Source organism: Nerophis ophidion, linkage group LG14 (genome assembly GCF_033978795.1).
Source record: "Nerophis ophidion isolate RoL-2023_Sa linkage group LG14, RoL_Noph_v1.0, whole genome shotgun sequence".
Classification (NCBI taxonomy): Eukaryota; Metazoa; Chordata; class Actinopteri; order Syngnathiformes; family Syngnathidae; genus Nerophis; species Nerophis ophidion.
Window position 1 is genome coordinate 14,923,706 of NC_084624.1, and position 20,611 is coordinate 14,944,316.

A 20,611-nucleotide genomic window follows, 5' to 3' on the forward strand; every position below is an offset into this window, starting at 1 on the left:
GCTGAGACCCGGTGTTTGTAATGTGTTGAAAATGAAAATGGCGGGTGTGTTACCTCGGCGACGTCACGTTCTGACGTCATCGCCTCCAGCACGATAAACAGAAAGGCGTTTATTTCGCCAAAATTCACCCATTTAGAATTCGGAAATCGGTTAAAAAAATATATGGTCTTTTTTCTGCACCATCAAGGTATATATTGACGCTTACATAGGTCTGGTGATAATGTTCCCCTTTAAAAGTCTTATTTAAGTGTTATAATGAAGGCAACACATTAAAGGCCTACTGAAACCCACTACTACCGACCACGCAGTCTGATAGTTTATATCATCAATGATGAAATATTAACATTGCAACACATGCCAATACGGCCTTTTTAGTTGACTAAATTGCAATTTTAAATTTCCCGCGGAGTTATTAGCCCAGCACCACACACGGCTAAAAGTCGTCTCTTTTCATCGCATAATTACACAGTATTCTGGACATCTGTGTTGCTGAACTTTTTGCAATTTTTTCAATTAATAATGGAGACTATAAAGCAGGGGTCGGGAACCTTTTTGGCTGAGAGAGCCATGACAGCCAAATATTTCAAAAAGTATTTCCGTGAGAGCCATATCATATTTTTTAACACTGAATACAACTAAATGCGTGCATTTTTAAGTAAGACGAACATTTTTAAAGTTTGATAAGTTTCTTATTATTTTTAATAACAATGTTATTCTAAAGTTAACCAATAATAAATATACCGTATTTCTTTGAATTGCCACCGGGGCGGGAATTCATTTAAAACGTGTTCTCACTCCGGCGTTTACCAAAGGCATGCGGTAAAGGCAAGCATGCACTAATTATTTTAAAACATGTACTCACTCCAACGCTTACCAAAGGCATGCGGTAAATTTAGGCCTGCACTTATAAATTTGAGTGTGATGTAAGGATACTATCATGAAAAGCACATTTAATAAAAAAAACTTTATTATGGTCTTACCTTTACTTATAAATGAAGTCCATGCGCAGCTCCTTTTGATCAAAAGCATCAATAACTTGTTTATAGAAGTCTTCCTTATCTTTCTTCAGTTTTAAAAGCCTCTCTGTCTCGATGGAGATCTTCCTTTATTACATCCTGTTTTGATTGAAAGTCCAGTTTAAAAAACAGTTTTATTTTAGATATGTAATCCTCTATGTTAAAAGTGCAAGCGAGAGGAAAAAAATAAACACACACTGCTCATTCTTGCTGCTTGTTGTCACTTCTTCTGCAGCCAATTAGTCGCAAGAAGGATCACTACCACCAGGAGGCGGGAGTCATTTAATTACTCATATTTGACACACGCAGCTACGGTATATTAATAAAACATAGCTGCTTACTGTTATTTTTAGCATATTCAATAGCTTGGACCTTAAATCCTACTGAATAGCTCTTCATCTTCTTCCCTTTATGCGATTTCAAATTATTGAAATCAGCCTCCTCGGTTTTGAAAATGATGACAGGTGAAGTGTCACTCGTGACGTGACGAGTTTTACCCGGCGGAAATTCTACGCATATGCTAATTATTTTGCGAGACGAGTTTGAACCGGCGGAAATTGTAGACATGCGCTAATAAAAATAATTTTCTTCGAAACGAGTTTGACCCGGCGTTAATCCTGAGTCGGCGGTAATGCTAATAATCATGCGCTAATTATTTTGCGAAACGAGTTTGACCCGGCAGTAATTCTAGGCAGGTGCATACTATATACCCGCTGGCAATTCAAGGAAATATGGTAATACTTTTTGCCATTAATGCAACATCTTGGACAGGTGCCGTGGAAAACGGATTGTTGGATTAAAATGCATGACAATGTTTTATCATTTAAACATTATTTTTAACACTGTGATTACCAGCGGAATTATTCATTACTTATCGTGTTAAGCAACGTCAGCTAAGAGTTATCTGAGAGCCAGATGCAGTCATCAAAAGAGCCACATCTGGCTCTAGAGCCATAGGTTCCCTACCCCTGCTATAAAGCATGGGTGTCAAACTCTGGCCCGCGGGCCAAATTTGGCCCGCCGTGTAATTTAATTTGGCCCTTGAGGCAATATCAAATCAACATTAGAGCTGGCCCACCGCTGTAACACCGCATTCACCGCTAAAACTCTTACTTGCCAACCCTCCCGATTTTCCCGGAAGACTCCCAAAGTACAGTGCCCCTCCCAAATTTCATCCCGGACAACAATATTGGGGGTGGGCCTTAAAGGCATTGCCTTTGGCGTTCTATACAACCTGTCGCCACGTCCACTTTTCCTCCATACAAACAGCGTGCCGTCCCTGTCATATAATATATGCGGCTTATACACTCACTCAAGTGAACGCAAGGCATACTTGGTCAACAGCCATACAGGTCACGCTGAGGGTGGTCGTATAAACAACTTTAACACTGTTAAAAATATGCGCCACACTGTGGACCCACACCAAACAAGAATGACAAACACATTTCGAGAGAACATCCGCACCGTAACACAACATAAACACAACAGAAAAAATACCCAGAAACCCTTGCAGCACTAACTCTTCCGGGAAGCTACACTATACAACCCCCGCTATCACGAAACCCCGTCCACCTCAACCCCGCCGCCGAAAAGAGGCATTCAATTTGTATTTAAATTTTGATATACCATTGATATTTTTGGATTATTATTATTATTTGAAACTCGATTGTGCATCTCACTATAAAGTTATATAAGCCTTGCTTGTTCAATATTCAATGCAAAACTTATTTGGGTCCCTATTAAAAGGTTAATTTGTTCAACCTCGGCCCGCGGCTTTGTTCGGTTTTCAATTTTGGCCCACTCTGTATTTGAGTTTGACACCCCTGCTATAAAGAATAATGCTGTTGGTGGATTGCAGCTGCCTTTAGCACCGAGAAAAAGCCGGTGTTTCTTTGTTTGTTGTGAAGCTTTAACACAGAGCGGTCAAGCGAACATGTTTCTCTACGTCAACCAGCAAGTTTTTGGATGGGAAAATTGTGATTATTATGTCGGCTCTTACTGGAGACTTCAGTGGATTATGCGACTTCCTCCTGCTGCTGTCAAAAAGGCAGCTGTAAACTTGGCTCCTCTCAGAGACACAGGCGTTCACCGCACCCATCCGACTTTCAGGTATGACTTTACAATCTCACTAAAACACTATTAAAACAATAAGCAGATAAGGGATCTTCCAGAATTATCCTAGTAAATGTGTCTAATTACATCTGAAACGGTCCCACTGCCGCCGCCTGGAGCCGTCGCCTTTTCTTTTTTTTCCTTTTTTTTTGTGCTTCACTCTATAACTTTCCTCATCCACAAATCTTTTATCCTGGCTCAAATTAATGGGGAAATTGTCGCTTTCTTGGTCCAAATAGCTCTTGCTGCTGGAGGCTATGATTGTAAACAATGTGAGGATGTGAGGAGTCCTACAACCCGTGACATCACACGCACATCGTCTGCTACTTCCGGCACAGGCAAGGCTTTTTTATTAGCGACCAAAAGTTGTGAACTTTATCGTCGATGTTCTCTACTAAATCAATTTTTAGCAAAAATATGGCAATATCGCGAAATGATCAAGTATGACATAGAATGGACCTGCTATCCCCGTTTAAATAGGAAAATCTCATTTCAGTAGGCCTTTAAGTTAGTGTGTCCTGGAAATGACTGGCTTAAAACTGCCAAAGGTATAGATGTCTGTGTCCAAGTTAAAGGAAAGGACAGGCTGTCTTTTTCTCATGGAATTTTTACAATCTTTGCAAGCCGGTTAACGTTTGCTGTGGTCTGGAACAACATGGTAAAGTTTGCTGTGGTTTGGAACATGGCACACGATCAAAATGCAGCCAATATTACATTCCGATAAAGTGTCATGAGACATGCACATATAAATTAAATACACAGAGGACATAAGTAAAGGAAATTAAATGAACTCAAATATACCTGAATGTCATGTCTTGGTGATCATGTTTAGTTTGATTATGTTCTATTTGGTTTTGGCACTCTGTCAGTTCCTGTTTTTTCACTCCCTGCTTTGTTTCCATGCCAACCCATTAGTTTTCACCTGTCCTCGTGTCACGCACCTGATTCATTTGGACTCATGCACCTGTTAATCACCACAGCACTATTTAAGCCTGTAGTTGCCAGGCAGTCAGTCTGTCGACATCCCCCTCTACACACCCTTGTTATTCATGCTGATGGTCCATGCTGCGCTTTTTCATGATCGTTTCTTGCGGTATAGCTCAGTTGGTAGAGTGGCCGTGCCAGCAACTTGAGGGTTGCAGGTTCGATTCCCGCTTCCGCCAACTTAGTCACTGCCGTTGTGTCCTTGGGCAAGACACTTTACCCACCTGCTCCCAGTGCCACCCACACTGGTTTATATGTAAAAAATTAGATATTGGGTTTCACTTTGTAAAGCGCTTTGATTCACTAGAGAAAAAGCGCCATATAAATATAATTCACTTCACTTCTTGTCACAGTAAGTTATTACGTTTTTTTGTCCATAGTTCTGCCTTTGTGCTAGTTTTTGTTTTCAGAGCCAAGTTTTGTACCTCCGCTGTGAGCGCCTTTTGTTTATACCTTTTGTTTTTGTAGTACTTTCGAGTTAATGTTAAAAGATGTCGTTACCTTCACGTCGTGTCCGATCCAGTCGCTTTGCACCACGGGAAAACAAACCGCACCATAGTCCAAGTCTTGACACAAACGAGGCATAATGATGCAACATGTACATACAGCTAGCCTAAATAGCATGTTAGCATGGATTATTAGCACTCCAGGCATGTCAATAAAATCAACAAACCTCACCTTTGTGCGTTCTCGCACAGCATAAAAGATTTGGTGGGCAAAAAGAGACAAAGAAGGAGTGGCATAAGCACGTCTTTCTGTGGCAGCATCAAGGAAAGTTGTACATGTAAACAAACTATGGTGAGTTCAAGGACCGCCAGAATTGGTAGGACAAAACGACGCTGGCTAAATACTCACATCAGTGAAGCATAAACACAAACATATTATTAAACAGTTGGCTTTCAAACAATTAGGAAGGTTTGTGTCATGTTTGTCCTCCGACAGAAATATTATTAAAACAACAAATATATTTTTCTCTCGGCAGGGTTCTTGAGGGTGCATGGGAGTTTGCCCAACCAGTCTAGGTGTGCTTTGTGGACTTGGAAAAGGCATTCGACCGTGTATCCCGGGAAGTCATGTGGGGAGTGCTCAAAGACTATTGGGTTTTGGACTGTCTGATTGTGGCGGTCCGCTCCCTGTATGATCAGTGTCAGACCTTGGTCCGCATCGCCAGCGGTAAGTCGGACCCGTTTCCAGTGAGGGTTGGACTCTGCCAAAGTTGCCCTTTGTCCCCGATCCATTCATAACTTTTATGGACAGAATTTCTAGCCGCAGTCAGGACATTGAGGGGATCCGGTTTGGTGGCTGCAGGATTTGGTCTCTGCTTTTTGCAGATGATGCGGTCCTGATGGGTTCATCTGGCCAGAATCTTCAGCTCTCACTGGATCGGTTCGCAGCCGAGTGTGAAGCGACCGGGATGAGAATCAGCATCTCCAAATCCGAGTCCATGGTTCTCGCCCGGAAAAGGGTGGAATGCCATCTCCGGGTTGGGGAGGAGACCCTGCCCCAAGTGGAGGATTTCAAGTACCTCGGAGTCTTGTTCACGAGTGAGGGAAGAGTGGCTCGCGAGATCGACAGTCGGATCAGTGCAGCGTCTTCAGTAATGCGGACGCTGTATCGATCCGTTGTGGTGAAGAAGGAGCTGAGCCGGAAGGCAAAGCTCTCAATTTACCGGTCGATCTACGTTCCCATCCTCACCTATGGTCATGAGCTTTGGGTCATGACCGAAAGGACAAGATCACGGGTACAAGCGGCCGAAATGAGCTTAGAGATAGGGTGAGAAGCTCTGCCATCCGGGAGGAACTCAAAGTAAAGCAGCTGCCAGATGAGGTGGTTCGGGCATCTGGTCAGGATGCTACCCGATTGCCTCCCTGGCGTAGTGTTTCGGGCATTTCCGACCGGTAGGAGGCCACGGTGGGCAAGACCCAGGACATGTTGGGAAGACTATGTCTCTCGGCTGGCCTGGGAACGCCTCGGGATCCCCCGGGAGGAGCTGGACGAGGTGGCTGGGGAGAGGGAAGTCTGGGCTTCCCTGCTTAGGCTGTTGCCCCCGCGACCTGACTTTGGATAAGCGGAAGAAGATTGATGGATGGATGGAAATATATCCTGATTTTTTTCCATTTTTGAAAGAGCTTTGTGGAACCACTAGGGCGGCGCTAAATAGAGCTGAACCCTCGTGCTAACCGATGCATATTGTAATGAAAACACACATTTTTATGCTTGGCGTTTTTCACTTGATTTCATCCCTGGTGTGATAAAAAAAAAAGTGCATTCACATTGCTGTTCCAACTCTTACAAAAATGGTGAGTGCGTTTGACCCTGACACAATATTGATTTCTTTATTCGCTCAACATTTTTTTTTTTACCACACCCTATTTCACATTCATGTGAAGCACTGCCATCGGAACAGTCCATAATATCCTGTGTTAAAGATGCGTAAAATGGTTGCACATTTATCAGATAAAAACAAAGCTGAGTTTGAAACAAATTATTTTCAGGAGTTCAGCTTGTGTCGCGCTGTTTCTATAGCAACACTCAGCATACACACACACACACGCACACACACACACACACACACACACACACACACACACACACACTGACCGCAAGCCAGCATTCTTTTGTTCATCTCCGTGGTCCATGAACAAATTTTTTTATGTAATATAGAAACCCTGTTTCCATATGAGTTGGAAAATTGTGTTAGATGTAAATATAAACGGAATACAATGATTTGCAAATCCTTTTCAACCCATATTCAGTCGAATATGCTACAAAGACAACATATTTGATGTTCAAACGCTTAAACTTTTTTTTTTTTGCAAATAATCATGAATTTTAGAATTTGATGCCAGCAACACGTGACAAAGAAGTTGGGAAAGGTGGCAATAAATACTGATAAAGTTGAGGAATGCTCATCAAACACTTATTTGGAACATCCCACAGGTGTGCAGGCGAATTGGGAACAGGTGGGTGCCATGATTGGGTATAAAAACAGCTCCCCAAAAAATACTTTCACAAGAAAGGATGGGGCGAGGTACACCCCTTTGTCCACAACTGCGTGAGCAAATAGTCAAAGAGTTTAAGAACTATGTTTCTCAAAGTGCAATTGCAAGAAATTTAGGGATTTCAACATCTACGGTTCATAATATCATCAAAAGGTTCAGATAATCTGGAGAAATCACTCCACGTAAGCGGCATGGCCGGAAACCAACATTGAATGATCGTGACCTTCGAACCCTCTGAGGGCACTGTATCAAAAACTGACATCAATCCCTAAAGGATATCACCACATGGGCTCAGGAAGACTTCAGAAAACCACTGTCACTAAATACAGTTTGTCGTTACATCTGTAAGTGCAAGTTAAAGCTCTACTATGCAAAGCAAAAGCCATTTATCAACAACATCCAGAAACGCCGCCGGCTTCTCTGGGCCCGAGATCATCTAAGATGGACTGATGCAAAGTGGAAAAGTGTTCTGTGGTCTGACGAGTTCACATTTCAAATTGTTTTTGAAAATATTCGACATTGTGTCATCCGGACCAAAGGGGAAGCGAACCATCCAGACTGTTATAGACGCAAAGTTCAAAAGCCAGCATCTGTGATGGTATGGGGGTGCATTAGTGCCCAAGGCATGGGTAACTTACACATCTGTGAAGGCACCATCAATGCTGAAAGGTACATACAGGTTTTGGAACAACATATGCTGCCATCTAAGCGCCGTCTTTTTCATGGACGCCCCTGCTTATTTCAGCAAGACAATGCCAAGCCACATTCACAGCGTGGCTTCGTAAAAAAAGAGCGTGGGTACTTTCTTGGCCCGCCTGCAGTCCAGACCTGTCTCCCATTCAAAATGTGTGCCACATTATGAAGCGTAAAATACAACAGCGGAGACCCCGGACTGTTGAACGACTGAAGCTCTACATAAAACAAGAATGGGAAAGAATTCCACTTTCAAAGCTTCAACAATTAGTTTCCTCAGTTCCCAAACGTTTATTAAGTGTTGTTAAAAGAAAAGGTGATGTAACACAATGGTGAACATGCCCTTTCCCAACTACTTTGGCACGTGTTGCAGCCATGAAATTCTAAGTTAATTATTATTTGCAAAAAAAAATAAAGTTAATGAGTTTTAACATCAAATATCTTGTCTTTGTAGTGCATTCAATTGAATATGGGTTGAAAAGGATTTGCAAATCATTGTTTTCCGTTTGTATTTACATCTAACACAATTTCCCAACTCATATGGAAACAGGGTTTATACAAGAAAACGCCATTTCCATGAGTACATTCTAAGCACTTTGTATAAGTGGAAATAAGAAGCGGCATGCACAGGCCCAGAAGACTTGAGGCCAAAGTGCTGTCATTTCCTGTCTGGGTTGGCTTAAGTAAATACACTGGCTGAAAGTGTCTCCTGTTCATAGAACATTTTTGGGGGGGGGGAATACACACAGAGTTGGAGAGAAAAGTTTGTTCCTGACCTTGTTTCTTTGGCTCTCTGAATGTGACTGAAGACGAACTGGCTCCGGGGTCATGTCGCCAAGATACCGCAGGAAATACCACATAATGACTACTCGCCGAGGCAGGGAGCTGCTTTCAAAGCTAACACAAGTCCTATTTCAAGACATGTTTCCGTATAATTAGAAAGCGTATTCACCGTCCGATCTCCTTTGTGCTTGTTTTCCCAGCAGCGACAAATGTAGAACAGTTCAATCCGTCCAACTTCTCCACTTCCAAAGCCACAGTGTTAACGAAGCCTTGAGTATTAGCCGAAAACCCGCAGGAATCACACTTGGTTTACTTATTTTGTAGTGAGCAATGTTAAAAAAAAGGTTTGAGCAAGTGGATTTAGTCAAACCGAGAATAAATAACTATCAGGAATGTGCTGTCTTTAAGTTGAGTTGGGATGGTAATTGTGTTATGGCGACATCTAGTGGCCACAATAGTTAGTAATGTACAGCTTTTGATGCAGTAAGTTCCTTGTTACTGGATTCTTTCTAACACACTTCTCGGCCAATCAATCAAAGTTTATTTATATAGCCCGAAATCACGGGAGTCTCAAAGGTTCTGCACAAGCCACAACGACTCAGATCCCACATCAGGGCAAGGAAAAAACTCAACCCAATGGGATTGAATAAGAAACCTTGGACGTCGGGTGGATGTTAAAGTTGAAGTTGAAGTACCAATGATTGTCACACACACACAGAGTGTGGCGAAATTGTTCTATGCATTTGACCCATCACCCTTGACCAACTCTTTGGAGGTGAAGGGAGCAGTGAGCAGCAGTGGTGGCCCCGCCTAGGAATCATTTTTGGTGAGTTAACCCCCAATTCCAACCCTTGATGCTGAGTTCCAAGCAGGGAACTCTGGGTGACTCACTCCAAGAGTGTCCTATAATTAGTAGTCTGTTTGACTCCGATGACAATAAAACTGCATTTTTACAAATGCTTGCTTTATTTTGTGAATGGTCATATGTTGTGACCGAAGTGTGTCCTTTTGCAAATAATCTAGGGATTATTTGGAAAAGTGTGTATATCTTTTGAAAAAAAAAAGACGTTTAGTAAAATGGTGTGTAAACAAATGGAAAAAACTGTGACTGAGATCACTCTCGTTATGTCAAACTCTCGTCGCTCCAACTCCGTGTGGCATTTGGTTAAATTGCGCAAGGGGCCGCTGTCTTTAGTCTTAACAGTCCTTCAAAATCACCTTTTTCAGTGAATCTGTGACTCTCACCTAACCAAGAGTAGTTTGAATAGACTGACCATATGTCCTCTTTTGTGGGGCTGTCCGGGCGGGGTTCTTAAATTCCTCAAATGTCCGGCATTTTGAGTTAGTGTTGCGTGTATTTTTAATGTACGTTCAAGGTTAAGAAGGGGATGAAAACTAAACAAATTGCAGCAGCATTCGTGAAAGAGGGGCAGAGACAGGGAGAGGGCGAGGAAGTGGATTGATTGTCAATCATACAAGGCATACTTGGTCAACAGCCATACAGGTCACACTGAGGGTGGCCGTACAAACAACTTTAACACTGTTGGAAATATGCACCACACTGTGAACCCACACCATACAAGAATGACAAACACCTTTTTGGAGAACATCTGCACCTTATCTCAACATAAACACAACAGAACATATACCCAGAACCCCATGCAGCACTAACTTTTACCTCTGTTTTACATTGTTTTCTTTTTTTAACGACACTCATAGTTTGGGAACTATGCGCCACACTGTGAACCCACACCAAACAAGAATGACAAACAAATTTCGGGAGAACACTCGCACCGTAAAACAACATAAACACAAATGAACAAATACCCAGAACCCCTTGCAGCACTAACTGTTCTGGGATGCTACAATAGACACACCCCCGCTATCCCTACCCCCCATCTTTTTGTTTAAATTTAATTAACTTGTTTTGAGGCATTATTTATGTTTACATTATATACAATCAGAATCAGAAATACTTTGTTAATCCCCGAGGGTAAATTAAAATTTAGAGGTTATTTTGAATATTTCTACCTCTGCACTTATTTCCAAAACTGTGAATGTTACAGAATATAAGTGTGACTTATTTTGTTGTACTGTGAAGCAGTAATGGCGTTAACATACTTTTTGTGTCTTTTTAACACATTGAAATCAGAAAGGATGCAGATTTATTTTTTTTTTTTTTTTACAATTTGCGGCCCACAGCTAATGTTTTAAAGGCCCACGGCACATTCTAAAAATACTATTAAAATAAACAAAAACATAACAAAAGTGAAATAAAAAAGCTTGAAGGTGAAATGTAATTTAGGAAAAGTTGCAATGTTGACTAATAAAACAAAGGTGTTCTTTTTTTTTCTTTCAAACTGTCATTGCTCAAAACATAATAATGAATCAAAATCAATGTTATTATGAATTATTGACCTATCCAAGGTTCCCATTACTTCACATCAAATATTACACTTTGAGAAACATTTTCAGTGGAAGATTTTGTATATTTTGTGTGTTTGCCATTAAAAACATAGCTTTGTTTGACAAAACATGGCGGGAAACAAACAAACAAAAAAAAACCATTAAAAAAAACTAAAACATTTTGAAATGAGGGATAGATCTGAAGTTGATGTAGACTCCAGATATTTAAACGTTAAATATAAAATGTATGTATGCCCTGGCACACCATTATCATCATTTCATGACCAAACACTTTTATACTGAAATAAATACACCTACAACTTATTAAATAAAAACATTTAAAAAAAAACTACCAGCAGCGGTAAAGTTCAGATCCATGAAGGAAAGAAGAAAGTGAATGAACGTTTATAACTGAATACATTTAAATATTAATACAAATTTGTTTTCTTTATTGTGGGACCCCATTCTTATGACTTGATGGGGTCCCTGGGACCCCATTTTGAAAATTTGTAGCGCCAACACTGCTGTCAACAGAGGAGAAAAAAATGTTTTATTTAAATAAATATATTATTTATAAAGCAAGTTCAAGTAGCATTGGCACATTTTCACCCAGTCCCGGCCTTGGCACGCATATATGTGTCCTCTTTTGGGGATTTCAGAATATGTTCAGGCTAAGTTTGAAGATTTTAGCAAGCTCTCCTGCAGCTGTGGTCACAATCAGTGGTCAGGAAAACTTCACAATTCTCAAAAAACAAACACAAGCGTAGCCTTTTTTCTCTGTGTCTTTTAGGAAGTGATGTAAATAAACAGAAGGCAAAAAGAGGTAAAGGAAGGTAAAAAGAAGGTAAAGGGATAAATAAAAGTTAAATTGTCAGGCTTTCCCCTGACAGTTTGTCTATGTTTTAGTTTTTTCCTCTGCATTTGTCTGTTTCCTCTGTGTTTAGTATCTCCTGTCTTTAGTTCCTGTCTAGTGCTCTTATTTCGTCAGCTTCCTGTCTTATTCCCTGAGTGCTGTGTTCCTCCTCAGCTGCGGCTGATTGGCACCTGGCCAAACCCGTTGCCAATCAGCTCGCTCCTATTTGTACCTGCTTTGTCTTGTGTCAGTTGCTGGATCATTGTATTGTCGTTGCCACATATCACTCTTGTCATGCCATTTTGTTACAGCTACTACCTGTCATGCTACATTTTGTCCTGGTCGTCGTAGCGCTAAGCTGTTTCTGTTAGCATTAGTTATTTCCAGTTTTTTTGTTAGCTATCCACTAGCTTCCATGCTAAAGTTCCTTTTTGTTTTCTAGCTTCCAGCACTAGCTCCCTTAGTTTGTTACTCCTCCCACGTGCGTGTTTTTTGTTTGTTCTTGTTTAGTTTTAATTAAATCATGTTTTCCTGTTCTACGCCTGCCATCTTGGGGTTCATCACCTACTAACTGTGACATAAATGTCAGCTAATTAGTAGGTAAATGAAGGTAAAAGAGAGCAACATGGTGGAACGGGTTTAGTGCTGGTGCCTCACAGTGAGAAAGTGCTGGGTTTAATCTGTGTGTAATCTAGCGGCGTTTCTGGATGTTGTTGATAAATCGCTTTTGCTTTGCATATTAGAGCTTTAAAACTTGCACTTACAGATGTAGCGACAAACTGCATTTAGTGACAGTGGTTTTCTGAAGTGTTCCTGAGCCCATGTGGGGATATCCTTCAGAGATTGATGTCGGTTTTTGATACAGTGGGATCAAAGGTCATGGTCATTCAATGTTGGTTTCCGGCCATGCCGCTTACGTGGAGTGATTCCTCTCGATTCTCTGAACCTTTTGATGATATTATGGACCGTAGATGTTGAAATCCCTAAATTTCTCGCAATTGCACTTTGAGAAACGTTGTTCTTAAACTGTTTGACTATTTGCTCACGCAGTTGTGGACAAAGGGGTGTACCTCGCCCCATCCTTTCTTGTGAAAGACTGAGCACTTTTTGGGAAGCTGTTTTTCTACCCAATCATGGCACCCACCTGTTCCCAATTAGCCTGCACACCTGTGGGATGTTCCGGTATTTATCAGTATTCCTGCCATTTTTCCCAACTTCTTTTTCACGTGTTGCCGGCATCAAATTCTAAAGTTAATGATTATTTGCAAAAAAAAAATGTTTATCAGTTTGAACATTTATTATGTTGTCTTTGTAGTGCATTCAACTGAATATGGGTTGAAAAGGATTTGCAAATCATTGTATTCCGTTTATATTTACATCTAACACAATTTCCCAACTCATACGGAAACAGGGTTTGTAAAAAAAAAACCTTAAAAAAAAGGTCAAATAAAAACAAACTAATCAGAAGACTATAAAAATGTGTTAAAACATTCTGTCTCATCACATCCTTCGGTGACGTGAAGGAAACATTTTGGAATGGTTGTCATGTGACTACGCCTTATCCGTACCCTCGTTGTCGGTGTGGTGTTATAACGACCCCTGCCACTAAAGCATGTGTGGATAATTGGGCGAGCGAGGAGCAAGTGAGGGAGTGTTGCACAAAGATAATTTGTGCAAAGTATAGGAGTGCAAAGTACACAGATCCTATTCTTTGGTCATAGGTCGGCACTCGGCACCAGTAACTATTTTTATTTGGCCCCACAATTATCCCTCGTCTTACCGGTTGGCCAATCGGGTAATTTTTTGGTTTCCATATCCCACAGGATCTTTGAAAAAAGTTTCAAAAGATGTTTTAAGCGTCCAGCCTCAATGTGATTTTGACAAGACAGTAAAAATCACATTCAATATGCATTATTTGTCAAGGTTTTGCCTTCTAAAGGTTGTGGTCTTGAACTTCTGATCAACTAATGAATATTATACTTCACTTTAATGCTTGTTTGCAAGAAATTGTGCACTTAATTTTGTCTCACTCACCCTGAATAAGTGACTGAAAAAATCCCGACTTTTTGACACGGAAAAAATCCCGACTTTGACATTTAGAAAAAATCCAGGCTTTTTGAAACATAGAAATAATCCAGACTTTGAGACATTTGGAAAAAATGCCGATTTTTCTTGACGTTTAGAAAAAAATCCAGATTTTTTTTTTATTTAGAAAAAATCCAGACTTTGTGACACTTAAAAAAAATCCCGAGTTTTTGACACTTAGAAAATAAAACTGACTTTGAGACCGTTACAAAAAATCCCGACATGTTGACACTTAGAAAAAATCCTGACTTTTTGACATTGAGAAAAAAGGTTGATTTTTAGAAACATACAAATAGGCCCGACTTTGTGACACTTTGAAAAAATCTTAACTTTTTGTCACTTAGGAAAAAAAAAATACACTTTTGGACATTTAGCAAAAATCCAGACTTTTTGACCCTTAGAAAAAATCCAGACTTTTTGACACGTGGAAAAAATTCAGATTTTTTTTTACATTTAGGGAAAAAAAACTGACTTTTTGACACTTGGGGAAAAAAACTGACTTTTGGACAGTTTGAAAAAATCCAGACTTTTTGACATTTAGAAAAAATCCAGATTTTTAGAAACACAGAAATAGTCCCAACTTTTTAACACTTGGAAAAAAAACTGACTTTTGGACACTACATAAAAACAGACTTTTAGAAACTTACAAAAAAACAGACATTTTGACACCTGGAAAAAAAAACAGACTCTTGGACAGGTTGAGAAAATCCAGACTTTTTGATATTTAGAAAAAAATCCAGATTTTTCGAAACACAGAAATAGTCCCGACTCTGTGACACTTTCAAAAAATCTTGACTTTTTGACACTTAGAAAAAATCCTGACTTTTTGACACGTGGAAAAAAATCTGATTTTTGGACACTTTGAAAAAAAAAAAACTATATGACATTTAGGAAAAAAAACTGACTTTTTGACACTTGGGAAAAAAAACTGACTTTTGGACACTTAGAAAAAAAACAGACTTTTGGACAGTTTGAAAAAAATCCAGACTTTTTGACATTTAGAAAAAATCTCGACTTTTAGAAACATAGAAATAGTGACACTTTGTGACTTTGTGACACTGAAAAAATCCCGACTTTTTGACACTTAAAAAATAAAACTGACTTTGAGACAGTTACAAAAAATCCCGACATGTTGACACTTAGAAAAAATCCTGACTTTTTGACATTGAGAAAAAATGTTGATTTTTAGAAACATACAAATAGTGCCGACTTTGTGACACTTTGAAAAAATCTTAACTTTTTGTCACTTAGGGAAAAAAAACTGACTTTTGGACATTTAGCAAAAATCCAGACTTTTTGACCCTTAGAAAAAATCCCGACTTTTTGACACATGGAAAAAATTCAGATTTTTGGACACTTTGAAAAAACAACAACTTTTTGACATATAGAAGAAAAAAAACAGACTTTTGGACACTGAAAAAAAAAAGATTTATGGACAGTTTGAAAAAAATCCAGACTTTTTGACATTTAGAAAAAATCTCGACTTTTAGAAACATAGAAATAGTGACACTTTGTGACTTTGTGACACTGAAAAAGTCCCGACTTTTTGACACTTAGAAAATAAAACTAACTTTGAGACAGTTACAAAAAATCCCGACATGTTGACACTTAAAAAAAAACCTGACTTTTTGACATTGAGAAAAAATGTTGATTTTTAGAAACATAGAAATAGGCCCGACTTTGTGACACTTTGAAAACATCTTAACTTTTTGTCACTTAGGGAAAAAAAAACAGACTTTTGGACATTTAGCAAAAATCCAGACTTTTTGAGCCTTAGAAAAAATCCCGACTTTTTGACACGTGGAAAAAATTCAGATTTTTGGACACTTTGAAAAAACAACAACTTTTTGACATTTAGAAAAAAAACACCTGACTTTTTGACACTTGGAAAAAAAACTGACTTTTGGACACTTAGAAAAAAAACAGACTTTTGGACAGTTTGAAAAAATCCAGACTTTTTGACATTTAGAAAAAATCCAGATTTTTAGAAACATAGAAATAATCCCAATTTTTTAACACTTAGAAAAAAAATGACTTTTGGACACTCTACATAAAAACAGACTTTTAGAAACTTACAAAAAAACCAGACATTTTGACACTTGGAAAAAAAAACAGACTCTTGGACAGGTTGAGAAAATCCAGACTTTTTGACATTTAGAAAAAAATCCAGATTTTTAGAAACACAGAAATAGTCCAGACTTTGTGACACTTTGAAAAAATCTTGACTTTTTGACACTTAGAAAAAATCCAGACTTTTTGACATTGAGAAAAAATTTAGATTTTTAGAAACATACAAATAGTCCAGACTTTGTGACACTTTGAAAAAATCTTTACTTTTTGTCACTTAGAAAAAAAAACTGACTTTAGGACATTTGGCAAAAATCCCGACTTTTTGACCCTTAGAAAAAATCCCGACTTTTTGACACGTGGAAAAAAATCTGATTTTTGGACACTTTGGGAAAAAAAAAGACTATATGACATTTAGAAAAAAAAACTGATTTTTTGACACTTGGAAAAAAAAACGGACTTTTGGACACTTAGAAAAAAAACAGACTTTTGGACAGTTTGAAAAAAATCCAGACTTTTTGACATTTAGAAAAAATCTCGACTTTTAGAAACATAGAAATAGTGACACTTTGTGACTTTGTGACACTGAAAAAATCCCGACTTTTTGACACCTAGAAAAAAAACAGACTTTTGGACACTACATAAAAAACAGACTTTTAGAAACTTACAAAAAAACAGACTTTTTGACACTTGGAGAAAAAAAACTTTTTGACACTTGGAAAAAGATCCCGATTTTTTTGACACTTAAAAAAAATCTTGACATTTTGACATTTGGAAAAAAAACAGACTCTTGGACAGTTTGAAAAAATCCAGACTTTTTGACATTTAGAAAAAATCCAGATTTTTAGAAACATAGAAATAGTCCCAACGTTTTAACACTTAGAAAAAAAACTGACTTTTGGACACTACATAAAAACAGACTTTTAGAAACTTACAAAAAAACAGACATTTTGACACCTGGAAAAAAAACAGACTCTTGGACAGGTTGAGAAAATCCAGACTTTTTGATATTTAGAAAAAAATCCAGATTTTTAGAAACACAGAAATAGTCCCGACTTTGTGACACTTTCAAAAAATCTTGACTTTTTGACACTTAGAAAAAATCCTGACTTTTTGACATTGAGAAAAAATTTTGATTTTTAGAAACATACAAATAGTGCCGACTTTGTGACACTTTGAACAAATCTTTACTTTTTATCACTTAGAAAAAAAAACAGACTTTTGGACATTTAGCAAAAATCCAGACTTTTTGACCCTTAGAAAAAATCCCGACTCTTTGACACGTGGAAAAAAATCTGATTTTTGGACACTTTGAAAAAAAAAAGACTATATGACATTTAGAAAAAAAAACTGACTTTTGGACACTTGGAAAAAAAACAGACTTTTGGACAGTTTGAAAAAAATCCAGACTTTTTGACATTTAGAAAAAATCCAGATTTTTAGAAACATAGAAATAGTCCCAACTTTTTAACACTTAAAAAAAAACTGACTTTTGGACACTACATGAAAACAGACTTTTAGAAACTTACAAAAAAACATTTAGAAAAAAATCCAGATTTTTAGAAACACAGACACTTTGAAAAAAATCTTTACTTTTTGTCACTTAGAAAAAAACAAAAACTTTTGGACACTTATATAAAAAACAGACTTTTGGACATTTAGAAAAAATCCAGACTTTTTGACCCTTAGAAAAAATCCCGATTTTTTGACATGTGGGGAAAAAAACAGACTTTTGGACAGTTTAAAAAAAAAACAGACTTTTGGACAGTTTAAAAAAAAAAAAACTTTTTGACATTTTGAAAAAATCCCGACTTTTAGAAACATAGAAATAGTCCCGACTTTGTGACACTGAAAAAATACCGACTTTTTGACACCTAGGAAAAAAAACATACTTTTGGACACGCTACATAAAAAACAGACTTTTAGAAACTTATAAAAAAAAACAGACTTTTTGACACTTGGAAAAAATAAACTTTTTGACACTTGGAAAATAATCCCGATTTTTTTTGACACTTAGAAAAAAATGTTGACATTTTGACACTTGGAAAAAAAAACAGACTCTTGGACATTTTGAAAAATCTTGACTTTTTGACACTTAGAAAAAAATCTGACTTTTGGACATTTGGAAAAAATACCGACTGTTTGACACTTCAGAAAAAAAAAAACGACTTTGTGACACTTACAAAAAATCCAGACTATTTGAAATTTATAAAAATAAAAAATAAACTTTTTGCCACTAAGAAAAATCCCTACTTTGTGACACTTAAAAAAAAAATCCAGACTTTTTGACACTTAAAAAAGAAAACTTTTCGACACTAAGAAAAAAAAAATACTTTTTGACACTTGGAGAAAAAAAACACACTAAGAAAAAATCGCGACTTTTTGACAATTACAAAAATACAGACTTTTTGACACTTGGGAAAAAAAAATATTTTTGACACTTAGAAAAAATCCCGACTTTTTGACAATTACAAAAATACAGACTTTTGACACTTGGAAAAAAATCTGACTTTTGGACACCTAGAAAAAATCCAGACTTTTGGACACTTGGGAAAAAAATCCAGATTTTTTGGACACTTTGAAAAAAACCAGCCTTTTTGACATTTACAAAAAATCAAGACTTCTTGAAACTTGGAAAAAAAAACAGACTTTTTGACACTTTGAAAAAAATCTCGACTCAAATTGCGCAATTAATTTTCTCTCACTCCCATTTCTTCTTTTTGCATTTTGAAACTTTGCTTAAAACCTTTTGAAGTTCCAAAAGTGAAACATTTGAATTCCTGCTGTTTTTCAACTGGTCTTAAAATGTTGATTAGGAGTGTATATGTTGTCCAATTATTCTTAAATATGAATGTGGATCCCAAAACAAGAGCAATATAGACAATGTCTAAGTAATAGGTATGGGTGTTGCCAGTACTGGACTTGCGTCTACCTGCAGTACAACTTTACAGTATGTCCCGCACTGTAGCTACCAGATCAAAGTCATTGATTGTTCTTTCTCTCTGTGGTGGATTTGTAGGTGCTGAAGAAAGAGTGATGTCAGAAATCTTCCTGCTGAGGTCAGAGTCGCTCCATCATCACGGCGAAGGCTTCCATCATGGCTACTTCTGGCCCAAAGACCGGACCAAGTGAACACACCAAGCATCCAAAGCATGTATTGTAGTTCTTACCTTAGGCTAGGGTCTTGGTTTTCCCCTCCATGTTTTTGGTTGTCACTTGTGTAGCGAGGTCTGTTGTGAGTCCATGACAAAAAGGTGACGGAGGCGTAGAAAAAGCACCGCAGCGACATGGTCCTCCACATCACCCCTTATTCCACATCCTGTCTCTGCTTCCTGGACGGCTTGTCATGGAGCCTGGTGTTCCCCAGCTACTGGTTCCTGGATCAGCTCCTGGCCTCCTGCGTGGCGACTTCGCTGGAGAAACGCCAGCGCTCCCGGGACCCGTGCTCGCTCCTGACTCTCTGCGTGTTGTTCATGGCGCCGCTCTACTTGCTCCTCCTACTCACCTCGCTGCCTTTCGCTCTGCTGGGCTTCATCATCTGGGCACCTCTGCAGGCAATCCGCAAGCCCTACCTGTACACCTGTAGCAGGTTAGTTCCCCATTTTATTGCAGAGAAACATAACTATCTGCCATCTGTTTAATAGACTCAAGCTCGTATGTATCTAACATAGTAGGGAGAATGCAGTCCACAGTGGATCTAACGTAATAGGGAGAGTCCAGTCCATAGTGGATCTAACATAATAGGGAGAGTCCGGTCCACAGTGGATCTAACATAATAGGGAGAGTCCAGTCCATAGTGGATCTAACATAATAGGGAGAGTCCGGTCCATAGTGGATCCAACATAATAGGGAGAGTACAGTCCATAGTGGATCCAAAATAATAGGGAGAGTCCAGTCCATAGTGGATCTAACATAATATTGTGAAAGTCCAGTCCATAGTGGATCTAACATAATAGTGAAAGTCCAGTCCATAGTGGATCTAACATAATAGTGAAAGTCCAGTCCATAGTGGATCTAACATAATAGGGAGAGTCCAGTCCATAGTGGATCTAAAATAATAGGGAGAGTCCAGTCTATAGTGAATCTAACATAACAGGGAGAGTACAGTCCATAGCGGATCTAACATAACAGTGTGAGAGTCCAGTCCATAGTGGATCTAACATAATAGGGAGAGTACAGTCCATAGTGGATCTAACTTAATAGGGAGAGTACAGTCCATAGCGGATCTAACATAACAGAGTGAGAGTCCAGTCCATAGTGGATCTAACAAAATAGGGAGAGTCCAGTCCATAGTGGATCTAACATAATATTGTGAAAGTCCAGTCCATAGTGGATCTAACGTAATAGTGAGAGTCCAGTCCATAGTGGGGCCAGCAGAAGACCATCCCGAGCGGGGACGGGTCATGAGTGCAGAGATGTCCCCAACCGATCCACAGGCGAGCAGTCCACCCCGGGTCCTGACTCTGGACAGCCTGCACTTCATCCATGGCCACCGGACCTGTGTCCCCCCCAAACAAAGGAGAGGGGGGCAGAGCAGAAAAGAAAAGAAATGGCAGATCAACTACTCTAAAAAAGGAGCTCTATTTAAAGGTTAGAGTATACAAATGAGC

The 20,611-nt window shown here is 38.7% G+C and overlaps 1 protein-coding gene across 2 annotated transcripts in view; it reads left to right on the forward strand.

The window, feature by feature from the left end:
* The window catches only part of smpd3 (sphingomyelin phosphodiesterase 3), a 143,414-nt gene that overhangs the window by 45,338 nt on the left and 77,465 nt on the right, over window positions 1-20,611 (forward strand). For both annotated transcript variants that reach the window (XM_061919921.1, XM_061919920.1), the window contains exon 2: window positions 19,021-19,590. In XM_061919921.1, coding sequence (XP_061775905.1) covers window positions 19,289-19,590 — 302 coding nt within the window. In that variant the 5' untranslated portion in view covers window positions 19,021-19,288. The remainder of the gene's footprint in view (window positions 1-19,020; window positions 19,591-20,611) is intronic.